At 41.5% G+C, this 14,609-nt stretch overlaps 1 protein-coding gene across 2 annotated transcripts in view; it reads left to right on the top strand.

Moving 5' to 3' along the window:
* gpc1b (glypican 1b) overlaps nucleotides 1-13,873 on the top strand; it is a 65,352-nt gene extending 51,479 nt beyond the window's left edge. For both annotated transcript variants that reach the window (XM_041054717.1, XM_041054716.1), the window contains exons 6-11: nucleotides 5,634-5,799; nucleotides 5,950-6,080; nucleotides 9,204-9,332; nucleotides 9,664-9,797; nucleotides 10,629-10,804; nucleotides 11,267-13,873. In XM_041054717.1, coding sequence (XP_040910651.1) covers nucleotides 5,634-5,799; nucleotides 5,950-6,080; nucleotides 9,204-9,332; nucleotides 9,664-9,797; nucleotides 10,629-10,804; nucleotides 11,267-11,472 — 942 coding nt within the window. In that variant the 3' untranslated portion in view covers nucleotides 11,473-13,873. The remainder of the gene's footprint in view (nucleotides 1-5,633; nucleotides 5,800-5,949; nucleotides 6,081-9,203; nucleotides 9,333-9,663; nucleotides 9,798-10,628; nucleotides 10,805-11,266) is intronic.
* The last annotated feature ends 736 nt before the right edge of the window (nucleotides 13,874-14,609 follow it).

Below are 14,609 nucleotides of genomic sequence, written 5' to 3'. Positions count from 1 at the left end.
TCCCACCCCGCCCCTGTCCTGTTTTCACTCCATTTTCTTTCCCATTTTTTTCCCTTTTCATTTTGCATGGTATCCTCTCCATCCAATAACTGTGATTAGTCTCTTTAAAATTATAGTCCTGTTTTCCTGTTTTTCGCCCTGGTTTGTTTCATTGTTTTTGATGTAACTGCCTCACATGCAATTTAACTAGTGTCTAATCTGCTGAAAAGCTAATATTTTCTCCCACTCCACATGCATTGGTATTCTCATGTTAAGAAGTCTGTTCATTTTCCCCTTGTGATCCCCAGTACTCCTCCTTGATGTGAACACCTAAACATGCACACTCATACACACAGGTCTGTTTTTACTAGTCCACGAGCATACTGTAGTATAAAGCAGCGGCAGATCAATGTTGGTGGAAACCAGAGGCTCCATAAAATATGGCCCACAGCTCAGACAGTCAGCCCCTGCAACAACAGTTAATGTCAGCTCCACACTGAAAAATGTTTCCCGAGGCCACGGGGAGGGTTAATATCTCCCAAGAGAAATGATCCCCTCTGTGTATAAGACAAGAATAAGGTTAAGATCAGAGCAAGACTGAGAAATCATTTCAGCTCCTGAAAGGGAGGTGGTCAGTATTGATGCACCCAGTGAAAAATATCTCCCATCAGACACTGTACAAGGAGAGTGCTGAGAGCACTGGCCCCGTGAGAAATATACGCATCCTTTGTGAAAACAGATACTGCACCAGAGATGAATATTACAATACTTTTCTTGGTGAAATATTACAAGGTCAGACTGTGTGTAAGCAAGAGAAGACGAAAAGCAAGAGGAAAAAGAAAAAAAACAAAACAAAACAGATAGGTTGTGGTGCTACTACATGACTGCAAGGCCACACATTTGGACACGTCAGAGAAAGAATGTGTATGATCCTTTTCCCTTTCGCTGTGATGTATGAGTTCTGGCTAGCACCGTGGGTGGCACATACTGTACTGTTTGCATCAGAGTGAAACAGTCGGACCTAGCGTATCTTTCTCTGCTTCTCTCTTTTGGCCCAGAAATAGGGGTAACGTCTCACACCTACACAAAGGGACCTGAGGATGTGTCAATTAAGTACCTTCATGCAGCAAAACCAAAGCACGTCCACAACCACAGGGGAGTAAAAGCAGGGATAACCACGAGCACAGCTAGTTCAGCAAGGCAGTTAGTAGGTGAATAAAAAGACTCTCAGCATGACAGTGACAGCTAAAACTCCCTGACCTGGAGCTAAGACACTCAACTAGTCTAACATAGCCAAAGACATGACATTTACTGCTTAGCTTAGACTTGAGCAAGTGAACGGGTTAGTAAGGATCAGAATTAGCATGAGCAGCAGGCTATGTTGAAATTGCTATTCATGATTTGTGACACATGGGTGTACCCCTGGGCCAGTCAAGAGTAGCTTACGACTCCTGCAAGAGCTTTGCCAGCAAGATGCTAAACTGATAAGCATTTCTCTTAGGCAAACACTGATGTACACACTTGAGTACATGTGCACACAAGTGCTTAAAGGTGCAGAAACACATATACGCACTCACACTCAACTCATCATTCCATCATTCCCCTCCAACGGTGATGCACATTTCCCCAGTGTGGCGACTTCTTAATACACATTTCCCAACTGATGCGGTTGTGTTTGTGCTGAGGGACAGTGAGCGATGAGTTCATTAAACTAGGCTGGCTGGGGAAAATGTGTAAATAATTAGCACAGCTTTTACAAAATTACAAAATGTCATCCCAGCGCTAATGCCAGGGCACTGGAGCTGCTGCCACTCTGAATGAGGTCATGGACTGCCTTCTGCCCTGTTTGCACACACTCATCAAAAGCCTTAAGTGGGAAGGCAAGAGCCCACTGTATTGCGAGAACAGTCACTATGGACACACTTGGTCAATCTCTGTAAAAGGGAATTTCCAAGTCAGCTCCACTGAGCTGTACAAAAAGACAGAATTTTCCTCCAAGTCGAGGCAAGTTTTGTATAGTTTGACTGAAAAAAAAAGTGCAGACTTCAACCAACTGTTCAATTTCATATTTAATTTCATATTCATAATTTCTGTGTCAGACTGTGCCACTGTCTTCTCCCGCATACAATCAGCACTGTGCTGTACTTACGCAGATTAGATTAGATCAGCCCTGTACTGGGGACAACTGAGACAGTGAGAAAAAGCAAGAGAGGAAGATAATAAAAGGACTGTGACGAACTCCAGCATCCTCTCCTGTCCCTTACTGGTCTCTCAATCCTTTATTCTCCTTCCTTGCCCAGTAAACTGTTCTCCATCATGTCTGTTGATATTTCCCAGAGCTGTGCCCTGCACTGTCCTCTGTCTCCTTTTAGTGTGAATAGCTGTGTACACTTATTTGGATCTTAGCTTCCCCCTCCTTTCCCCCGTAATTCTATCTTAGATTGATTGGGCCCTAATGAGACAACAGCTCCTATTTATAGCTATGTATTGCCACTCAAAAGGCCCAGTGACTGAAGATGTTTACAGCACACTACTCAGGGAGCTATTACACTCCTTGAGTGTAAAGCAGGAGAGAATGAAACGCAGTTCTCCCTGTGTGTGTGTGTGTCTGTGTGTGTGTACATGTATGTGTGTTCCAAATGTCTTCTATGGAAGTCTGTGTTTGCTACACAGAAGAAACATGACACGCATCCCTGTTATGCATTGGTTTGATTAGCCATGAAAAATAGGAGATGTAGAGAAAGGTGATGAAAGAGTATCCTGAAAGGAGCCTGGGAGTAGAGCAAAGCAGAGCTGAGAGAGACCAAGATGCGAGGAAGAACGGAATAATTTGAGAGATGTTTTTGTGAGACAGAAAAAGAGATCTCAGCAGTAAGATGCAGTCTTTCTTTCTGGTACAATATTAATTCCTCCCTTGCTTCGCTCCAGGCTGCACCAGTTGCTGTGTCCTTAACTTTTTCCGGACTGTTTTATTCCCTCGGGTGGGGGAGTGGAGGAAGTAGGCCACGCGCCACATAGCTCACTCTGGAGGCAAGGAGTCTGGATTGGCTCGCTTTATAACACAAGGGGGAGAGGTCGCCCATATATCCTTACTAATTACAGAGGAAAGACAAGCAGAGAGACGGAGAGAGAGAAAAGAGAGAGAGAGAGAGAGAGAGAGAGAGAGAGAGAAAGACAAGAGTCTTAGGCTTGATTGCTGGAGGCGATATAGAAGGTAATGACAGGTGTGGAGAGCATATTGTGCAGGTGAAGCAAGGACAAGTAAGGATATGGGTGTTTAAAATGTAACACAGTCATTTCAAAGAGCCACATGTGTAAACATCAAAGAGGGTATTTCAAACTGAAAACTTTCTATTGATAGGCCTGTTTAGAGATAGAGATTTGAATCAGGTCAGAGCGTGTGCAGTGTGTGTGTGTGCGTGTGTGTTTGTGTGTGTGTGTGCGTGTGTGCGCATCTGTGTGAAGATAAGCGATTAATCATTTAAGTAATTTATCAACCAAAACTGCCAGAAATCCAGTAGTTTCCGTTTCTGAAAAGTGAAGATTTGCTATTTAATTTTATTTTATGTATCTGTAAATTAATTTTAATTAGCAATTAATTAATTAATTTTCTATTGTGTTGATAAAACAAACATTTTGAAGATGTCCCCTTTCACCCCGGTGAAATTTTGATGGGAACAATTTATTTAACATTTTAATCTCGCTTTTTTTTTCATAAATTGAAAAAAAAAAATTAAGAGAAAAATTTAACAAATTGATCCATAATGAAAATAATCCTTAGTTGCAGCTCAAAATCTATGAGTCTTATCACTGGTTCTAATGTGACAGCCCCTCCTTCACAGTGCCTGGTGCACCACAGCTTCAAGGTCACTGTGGAAGTTGTCAACATCAACCACCAATTAGCACCACAGAGGAGTCACACACTGTGTCATGTCTGTTGTGCCTGGCCTGGGATTCCCAGCATTCATTCTGTATGGATGATGTAACAGAAACTAGATTAATGACTGTCTCTACTTAATAAGTATTTCATTTTTTCATTCCCCTGCCAACGCCCCTTGGTGAATCTCTTAGCTTTTTTAACATCCCCCCCCCCGATCTCTCTCATTTTCAGGCATTCTCTCCACTCATCTCTGCACACTCCCTTCCCTCACTCTTCTCCCTCACGAGAAAAGCATTGGTCTGACTCATCCCTGGCTAATGAGTGGTAGGGTAAGCATGGGAGGAGGGGAGAGAAGGAGGGCAAGAGCGAGGATCTGACTCATGTCTCATATGACTCGAGATTAAGCCTGGGAATGTGGTTATTGCTGTTCTGTGTCACTTATTTCACTTTATGCTGTCCTCCTTGTGCAACTGGCAATAATTACCAAATTCAATTGATCTCTTTTGTACATCAGAGATGCATTTACTAATTTAGGCTTGTTATATATTTTTTTATGTGGTTTAAGATTTAATTGGGACTTGAAATAGCATCAAAATAAATTTCTTTCGCCTTATGTGGATCGAATATGATTAGATTAAAATTTTAATGATCCTTGTGAGGAAATTGGGTTGATACTGTATAACCATAAATAGTCTCTGAATACAGCCAAGAAAAAAAAAGACTAAAAACAGAACACAATGAAGGTTGTTTGAAGCTTTACAACTCTTTTTTTTAACACTAGAAGTGATGAAAGAGCTACAAACTGCATCCAATAAGATGCACAAAAGAATTACACCTTTGTTAATGCTGATTATATTTATCAGGGGATAAGGCCATAGTACATGGTTCAATTTTAGCCTGCAAATGATTTACGTTGAGGCGACTGTAGTTTATACTAAATGTTTGAGAGGCCTGTAGAATGTTGTTTTCCCACCTGATCCCTATTGTTGCCCCATTTCCAATATATATTTGTTAAAACCTGGCTTTAACTGTGACTTTGCTATTGGAAGAACAGTTTCCAGGAAAAGCATCAGGCTGGCCCAGATGTCAGCTTAGAGGAGCTTTGTATGCGTAGCTGGGCTCGTTCCATCTCTCTCCCTCTCTTTCTCTCTTTGTCTCTCTCTCTTTCTCTCTCTTTCTCTCACACACACACACACTTAGACACACACTTCCTGAGGTTTTGCATGCATAGCTGTACTCTCTTGTGAACAGAGCTTACTGGTATTAACCCAGTTTCACTTTTCACGCACGAAGGCCCTTTCCTGGGGGAACAGCCTTGTGGGATAGAGAGAGAAATGGAGGAGGCAGGAAGGATGGAGTGAGGGACTGAGAATACTTGTATGAATGTCAGGGCCTTTTCATCCCATGTGAAACAAAAAGCGAATTCTCCCAAAGTGGTTTCCAAGGAAACTGTGCTGAATGAAAGTCTGGTGCAAACTAAAAAAAAAAGGTCACCATGGGTGGTGACCTCCCACGGTCCTGTGACTGTCATTGTCTGACTAAAGAAATTTACATCCTCATATCTTATTAAATCTGAATGCTTTTGTTTAACAGACATTTAATTCTCCTGTACAGTAACAGCAAGTCTTTTCACAGTAAAAGTGGTCAAATGTACGATTTGATTAACTGCTGCTATCAGTTTTATCTTTTAATCTATTACATCATATACATTTGACAGAACAGTAATTTTTCATCCAGGTGGTGTATGTTTATTTTTGTCCATGCCCGACCCCAGGTGCAGCTGAGCCAGGAGTGCATGCGGGCCATGATGAAGATGACTTACTGTCCCCACTGCCGCGGCATGGCCTCCGCCAGACCTTGCGCCAACTACTGTAGCAACGTGATGAAGGGTTGTCTGGCCAACCAGGCTGACCTCAACACAGAGTGGAGGCATCTGGCAGGTGGGCAACACACACACACACACATTCACACATGCATCCGATTCAGCCTCATGTCTCCTCAAAGGTTCACCTTCGAATTGTTCAACCAACTTAATACATATGAGAAGTTTCACACTTTCTACAATCTAACTGTGTTTCCAATCTTTTTAGAAACAATGATCCAGGTAGCTGATCGCTTTGATAGCCCATCTGGTGTGGATAGCGTGATCCTCTCCCTTCCTGGTCGCATATCGGAAGCCATGTTGACCATGATGGATAATATAGAGACCATCAACAGCAAGGTCAGAACACAGAGTGGTAAATACATATGTGCAGCTGTACGCAACTGACTAAGCCATACAAACTGTTTTTACTACCCAGAATACAATAAAGAGACACTAGAGGAAAAAGATATAAAATAATACTGTGAGCTAAACCACAGTGTTGTAAACATATAGCAACACCATCACAGCCACTGAATATCCCTGATATCACAATATTGGAATAGTACTGCTCACAGATTAAATTTACTCTGCAAGTATTGATCTGTGCACATAGCAACTCAATTGTGAGTTTCAGTGTGCAGACCTATAACATACAAAACACCCCCATCGTTAGAATATACAGTATCAGTATGATCAGTCATGACCAATTAAATCACCTATTTGCTTGATTATTAAAGCAGTTCACTCCGTGCTGTGACAATTTGCTAATGGAGGGTCCTCCTCCATTAGTGGAGTTCAGAGTGTACTTCACTTTAAATAAGGTGATTGTTGCGAATGGTGTCATATTAACATGATGCTCTAGTCACAGCAGCACAATAACCCAATGTAAACAGAACATCTATCAGTCAGTCCATGGTAATTTCATAGCATATTATATGTATGTGTATCTTTTTTTTCCTGCATGAGGACAGTCAATGAAAGCCTAATTGATAAATTTATATCCATAAAATAGTTAGCTCTATACTGTGTCTTCAGAAAGTATTCAAACCCCTTCACTCTTTTCTCATTTTGTCTTCTTGTACATTTAATTGTGAATGGATGAAATTGCAGTTATTTTGCCCATTAATCTACACCCAGTAATCATAGTGACAAAGAGAAAGAGATGTTTTTATCAAAAGTTAAAAACTGATCAAAAATCCTTGTTTTCTAAAGTACTCAAATTGTGGTCAGGTGCCTCCTGTTTACTTTAATTTCCCCCAGGATATTTCTAGAACTTGACTCGAATTCAACTCTGGCAAATTGAATTGATTACAGAATTATTTTAGAAGGAACTGTGTATAGACCTGTGTGTATAAGGTCCTGCAATTCACAAATAAAATAAAAGTAACAAGTCAAATATAAGTAACTGAGCAAGAGGGGCCTTGGACAGGGAGGTGGCCATGAACCCAGCCATCACTGAATAACAGAGCTGCCAGCAGGGAGACCACCAGACAAAAACTAAAACCTTTAGATAGAATTCCAACCACTATGTCTGGCAAACACTAGGCACTGCTCATCACCTGGCTTATTCCATCTGTATGAAGCGTGGTGGTGGCAGCATCATGCTATGGGGAGACTTCTCAGATGAACACTCTGTGTTTGTGTTGTTGCGTGTGTTCTTCTCAGTGGTTTGAATCAGGCTCAGTTGGAATAAACAGATGTTATGCACTTCCATGCACCAGTCAGGGTTCAGCAATGTTGGAATCAAAATGAGATGACACTTGTGAGATTTGCTTATGGAGCCAGATGTCAATCAGATGTGTTGAAAGCACATCCACTCAGTCCCTGATGAAGCAGATTAGTTGATTGTTCCTTATTCGGTCTTGAATATTTAATATTTTGGAGAAACACTTAAGATTTGAAAATAAGTTTTCTGGGGCTTTAAAATATTCATATCACTTGGTAAAGCTTTACAGAAGTAAAAATAGTAGTAAGGAAGCAAAAAAAAAAAAAAAAAAAAAAATCTGTCGTGTAAACCAATACACACTGTATCCTGTATCTCTGCTCACTATTCTACTTCATTGCCCCTTCTTTGTTTGCACAATTAACACCTATCCTTCCACTAAATTAATTCTGTTACTATGCTCCACATACCTGATTTCAGCTGAAGGGATGTGAGTCATGCCAGAGCCTGTGGGCCAAGCGTTTACTTCACTGTTTAATGGTGTTTGAGCAACAGTTTTATGTGATCCTTTAAAGGCACTGGCAGCAATGAAAATCTGACTTGAGTTGTTTGGTGAAGGTGGAAAACAGAGTGGATGGTGAGAGCAAAGACAAAGCTTCTTCTGTGCTGGTTTGCTGTTAAAGAGCCTGGCTGGCTTGAGGTGAGCCATAGTCTGGCGGACTGCCTCTGACCCGGTTCAGTATGGTAATCACACACAGCTTCAGCCTCTGATCTTCATCTCTAGGGGAAAGTGCCGCGTTGATCCCACAGAAGTCAATTCATGCTCATCGTGTAGTATTATGGTAGACAAAGTGTGGGACAGATTATCTCCTGTTTACATAATCTGTTGACATCAAAAGCCATATGTTGTGTGATGTACTTTCCCCTTAAAAAACATACCAGATTCATAAAACAGAAACAGCAGTATGCATGTGTAAGTGTAACTGCAACAGAGCCAACGCTATATTTTCCTGTTCATTATTCAATCTCCTATAAACCACAAAACACCACCAAGTTGTGCTGACAGACATGATGTGAAGCTTAAAACAGGATTATTAGAAAGTTGTATGTGAAGGTTCAAAGGCACAGTGCTCCTCTAAGCAGGCCAGATTGGATGACAGATTGACTGCAGTCGTACTGTATTCCCTGGGCTCTGTTTATAAAAATGTAAGCCCCATAAGGACAAGTAGTATTTTCTGAGCTGTGAATCATTCTGCTAGAACGATGCTGTGATTGACTCTTGGGGTTGTGTAAAAAAAAAAAAAAAAAACAGGACCACTTTTCACTGCTGGTTTTTATAGCTAGACATTTGCGTGTACTAATATTCTCTAAGATTTTTTGTGTAGTGTCCCTACAGATAAGTTGGGCTTAACACATGCAAAATGTTTTGCTGATTCAGTTTGAGTGCAGCTTTATAGGATTCTATTCAGAGAGCTGGTTCATCATCATCATCATCAGATTTCAGTCTTGTCAACACAAACACCAATAAAGATCCAGAGTATGAACTACATATGGAAGGAAAGTAAAGTTTATAGAGCTAGTATGAAGCCTCGCAGTTCAAGTTACTAGTTGTGGATGGAGATGAATTTGATGAACAAGCACTTAGCTCTGCTTTGGGCCTTGCAGTGTTTGGAAAGTTGAGTAAACTTGAAACGTTGATCGGAGCTGAACCGAGTCAACTGTTTCCTCATTTCACCCTTCTGCAAACTTGTCCCCCTCTCATATATCTTCTCTCTCCGTTTCTTTCTCGTTTTTTTTTCCAATTTCTCCTGCTCCAGTTGTTCCAGGCATGTGGCAGCCTCAGAGAGGGAGGAACCAGCAGCACCGGAGTTGATGAAACCATGAAGAGAGGGAGGATTACAGTGGAGGACAGACTGGAAGCCAGCTCGAGCAAAATAGACAAACTGGTTTGTATACATGTGACTGAATCTCTCTGTTCTTGTCGGGGCTCTATGAAGGCCTAATCTGGCCCATTCAGAGTGATGGCTTGTGACGTAGGAGCCATTGCTCATCATGGGCAATTAAACCCCTTTTGCTGTTCATTTCACCTTTACACAGACAACTATGGGGTGATTAGATAGGAATGAATGCTTGGATGGATGAATGAGTCAGGTGACTGAGCACCGCAGTTGGTTATATTGGTTATTTCTTACTCCCCCCATTCAAGTGTAATATCATGCTGTGATTTTAGACAAAGAATGAAAGCTCATGAATCTGCTCTTGTCAACTCTGCCACAGGTGTCTGATGTAACTGGGAGACTGAGGGACTTGAAGCCATACTGGGTTTCTCTCCCAAGTATGCTTTGCAGCGACAGAGTGGCCACTGGAACAGGTGCAGAGGACAAGTGCTGGAATGGAATGAACCGTGCCAGGTAGGACATTTAAACGTATAAAGAAATGTATTACCAAATAACATATCAAAGTAAAAGAAATGGACTCTGTATCTTCCAATATTATGACGTTTAATGCATAATACAATGGGAACTGTGGGTAGTTAATGAGGAGATCAGACATCTAGAAACCTTCTAGATGTTTTTCCACAACAGATACATGGTGTTCATACATGTAATGAATCTTCATAATAAAGCTAGACTTAAAAATAAGAACTGAAATCATAAGTGATACAACCCATCCATGCTCAAAGCGATACACTTAGTGGTTTTGCTGTTTCAGCCGTATTTGGTCTGGTATGACCAGTAGTGTATGGTAGTTTAGCTAATCTTAGCATAGATATTGCTGTGTATATTTTTGAGTCATTTTCCTGACTTCAGACTCCACTTTTCTTCGATAAACATTTGTTTTTTTTTTTTCACAAACATAAAACAAGAAGTAAACACACTGTTCCTCACCAAGAGACGTGTTATTTGTTTCCTGCTCGTGGTTCAGTTCCATTTACTCACGGCCTGGTCCTCCTCCTCTTCTTCTTGTTTTTGAAAGTTTGGTGGAGACAGGATTTTACAGTAGGTGTATAATCACCTCTCTCACTCTGGTCACCAAATGATGATGTCTTTAAACCTGCTGACACTGCAGAGTCCTGGGAAGTGAAGGAAATTCAATGTGCCATTATCCCTTCGATGCCACTTTTGGCCAGAGTGGCCACTGTTCAGCAACAGTTACATAGTCTCCAATTAACAATCATGAGATGATGAAAAATTTTCAGAATTTGTGTTTCACGTGTTAAACAAAGCATTCATTTATACCAGGTACCTTCCAGAGGTGATGGGCGATGGCTTAGCGAGTCAGATCAACAACCCAGAAGTGGAAATTGACATCACCAAGCCAGACATGACAATACGTCAACAGATAATGCAGCTGAAGATCATGACGCACCGTCTGAAGAATGCTCTCAACGGCCAGGATGTGGACTTTCAGGACACCAGTGTGTACTTCTACCTTCACAGCCCACAAGTTTCTTAAGAACATTCACAAGAAACTTCATCTTAAATGACTCACTGATGATTAAGGGCTTGTAACATGTTCTAGATTAAGGGGAATAAACAACTCTGTTTCTGTACATCTGAGGAGGCAGAATACTTCTATTTCAGTTTATACAAACTCTTGTAAAATAGAAAAAGTAGTACATTTGGAATTAAGATGAAGGTATAAAAAAGGCTTAGCCTAAATCAGAGCACTTTTAAGTAACTCAGAGTAGCACTGGTGGTAAAATTCTCATCATTTTTCTGGGGCTTGCACCTGGGCAGTCAGCCTCATACAGAGTTAAGCAAATAGTGTATGAGCACAGAATGCACTGTAAATTAATTGTAGGAATTCAGGGACAACTCTGTTTCTAAATGCGTGTGTGTTGTACCATTACGCTCATGTCCTGGCTCTCTGTCTATAGGTGATGATGTCAGCGGTTCAGGAAGTGGCATGTGCTCCGAAGATATGTGTACCCGGGGCCCACGCCTTGTAGACCCCATCACCGACCAGCCCAGACGCTACCCCTACCCTCCAGAAAACAAGAAGGTGAAAGCCCTGGGCAACCAGAACCTCCCCTGCATCACCATTTACCTGCTTTCACTGCTCATTTTTCTGCTCCGGCGATAATTGAGGGGGAAATCTACCAACTGGGACTGAGTTTGGGACGCAGGGATGGGGAGAGTCCGAAAGGGGAGGGAGGAGAATTTGGGGTTAGTTACTTTGCCAAAACTAAGTAATTATAAGGAAACAACAACAAAAAAAATCACTTGGATGGACTTTCTTTTGGTTTTGGATTAGAACAAAATGGAATTATGAGTATTCAGAAATGTTTTGGTTCTGCTCTTGTCTTTTATTTCTTGCTATATTATGACACCATTAGAGCTGGTCTTTTCGCATCTTCTAATGTTTTGTTTCTGGTGTTTGGGTTCTCTGAGATTATATCTGTACCTAAGACATGTGTAAGACTATATTGCTAACAGTATGTCGGTGTTGACATGACAGCGAGAGGGAGAATGGGGCTTTGCAGTGGCACTCAGATACATATAATTGTGATCCCACTCTTTTAAAACAGCACTTGTTAAATGTTAAGTAGAATTATTTATTTATTAACAACTCACAGCAGACCCCAGAGTGGTTTAATCACTCCCCAATATTTATCGAAAAAGAACACAAACCACAAACTTAAATGAAATAAAATATTGATGACTTTTACGGGAGGATAATCTGGACGTCACAACCCACCAGACCTCTTAATGCATTAAGCCTCACAACGTTGTTACACTTACGCACACTCTCTCGCAGGGAGGATGAGAGCACTCCGCGTCAGCACTTTTTTCCATTTAAGCTGTAATAATAGCCGTGATCACATTCACACTGACATGATCGTCTAATGTAGAAGTAACATGACCCACCATCCACCACTCCATCAACCCACTCATCCCTACACCCCACCCCCACCCCCACCCCCAACCCCCTCACCACCACCACCACCCCTGCTGAGGCAGATCTCCCTCTCTCTCTCTCTCTCCAAACCCTGCTGGCAGTGTAGGATCAACTCGAGAGTCTGGTGTAAGCAAAACACATGCTAGGCCGGGCCAGGTCTCAGATGACAGCAGCGTCCCACTATAGAGCACTGTATGTGGAGTGGGGGTGTCGGTTAAAGATCGCCCTCGCAGCAAAGGATTGACAGTTTTTGATTTTGGAAATGTGTAGCAGAACAGAAACATATACAGAAGCAGAAACACTGCTGTCATGTAGCGCTTTTTTTTTTTTCAGTATTCCTTTCATGTGCACAGCAAAGCAAAAATATGATATGCATAATTTTGTGTGCTCCCTGCAAAGGCCCAGTGTTCCTGTGATTAGCATCATAATTGCAACCAGCAGTGTCATAAGTTTTTGTCTAATTGCAGCAATGATCCATATCACAGTAAAAGCCATACCATGCACGTCTTTCAGTAGTTCTACTATTTCTATGGCAGACACAGCAGTGTACATAGTTTTGATTGCTTCTTTGTTGTTTTCTAGAGAAAATAGTCAATTAGGTATCAAGATTTTATAATGGCCAGACACATTGTATGCTATAACTCTGATTTCCTTCATCATCTGTCATAGTGTATTCATATCTGCCTTCCATTTTTCTGCAACTTTTCTATACCAGTGCCTCTTTTTTTCCACCTCCCCACCAACTCCCTCTACCCTTCTCCTAGCTCATCAGTTATTATGACCTTTAAAACGTTCCTCATGCTTCTACATGATGGCAAGGCAATATGACAATGACACAGTGCTTCATTATGTGTCAACCTTAGTGGGAATGTTGTGGGAACACAGTGTGAGGCTTTTCCTGATGAGAAGCTTGCTGGGGAGGAAACACGTACCACATTTTAATTCAAAGAAATGTCAAAGCTCTCATTTAAGAACGCTGTGTGCAGGATGATGGGACGATGCATGCATGCGTGTACGTGTTGATGTGTCTGTGTGCGAATGTGCGCTGATTGTCTTTGATTGATAGGGAAAAAGAGGGGACGGACGATAGAGCCTTTAAAAATCTTGCTTGGATGCCACAGAAATGAAATGTATTAAAATGTGTTGGACGAACATTGTATGACAGAGTGCTATTCAACAGAGCAGTGGGAGATTAATATAGCTAATTTTTCAAACATGGTATTTTCAGCCTGCTACTGTAATAACTCCCAGTCTATACTGATGCTGTCTGTACTTGTCAGTGTTGTATGTGACAGAGAAATGGAATGTGGAGGATGCAAACAGACATGCCTTTAAAAGTACATTATTGCTTCAGTTGTACACTTGGACAATCCACTATAATTCATTCAGTGAAAAAGATCTATATGCATCTGATGAAGTAGTTTGGGACTCTGTCAACGTTTTAGAAGCACATCTGTTAGATACTTGGTTAAATACTGCTCTGAAAATGGGTGAGGTTGTTGTCATATGTGTCACCTGACAGGTTGTTATGATGGTATTTTCTGTCTTTGACATGCTTTATTAATGAATGCTTTGTTGCTCTGTGCGTATGTGTGTTTATGTGTGTGTGTCTTTCTCTTAGTCCCTGGTAAAGAAATCTGCCTGTGACTGCCTTTGACACTTTGTATAAGGTTGGGGTCAATTTTGAGATTTAAAAAGACAGATATTACGATATTCGCTGTTCAACTGGGGAAAAAACCCCCCCACAAATTTTAAACAAAGAACGATTAGCAAGAGCATCGCATGGGTCCTCTTTTTGTGACCCTCTGGGAAAATCTCAATATGAATGTGAAAGTACACAACATGTCATGTAAAGAATGAGAAATGACTCCCAACTGTGATGGTGACATTCCAATTCAAAGACGACTTGCGACTTTAGACTCAGAACTTCAGTTTCAATGACTGCCTCACAATGTCATCGGCTGAAATTTGCACAACCCCTCCACCCCCACCCCTTTCTCTCCCCCTTCACCTTTTGATCTCATTAATTTGTTGCCCCCCCCCCCCCCCCCCTCCCCCTTTTATAAAACCTGCACTTTTATGAGGCCAATAAATGGCATTGTCTGCACAAAGACATCACAAGATGGTCAATCAATATGTGAGTCAACACCTTCCAGAAACGACTATTGATTGGAGATGTGTGTAGATAGATATGGCCCAGCAAGACGTCTCCTCTTCAACTAAGGTGAAGCAGTGTAAACACAAAGCCCCTGGGTGTGAGAGGAAGCAGGACAAAGGTGTGTCCACAGCACTGATCTCAAATCAGTGTGTGCACCTCAGTC

This window comes from Toxotes jaculatrix, chromosome 14 (genome assembly GCF_017976425.1).
Source record: "Toxotes jaculatrix isolate fToxJac2 chromosome 14, fToxJac2.pri, whole genome shotgun sequence".
NCBI classification, from domain to species: Eukaryota; Metazoa; Chordata; class Actinopteri; family Toxotidae; genus Toxotes; species Toxotes jaculatrix.
The sequence above is the reverse complement of the archived record's forward strand: the minus strand, read 5'-3'. Positions and strand labels throughout refer to the sequence as shown.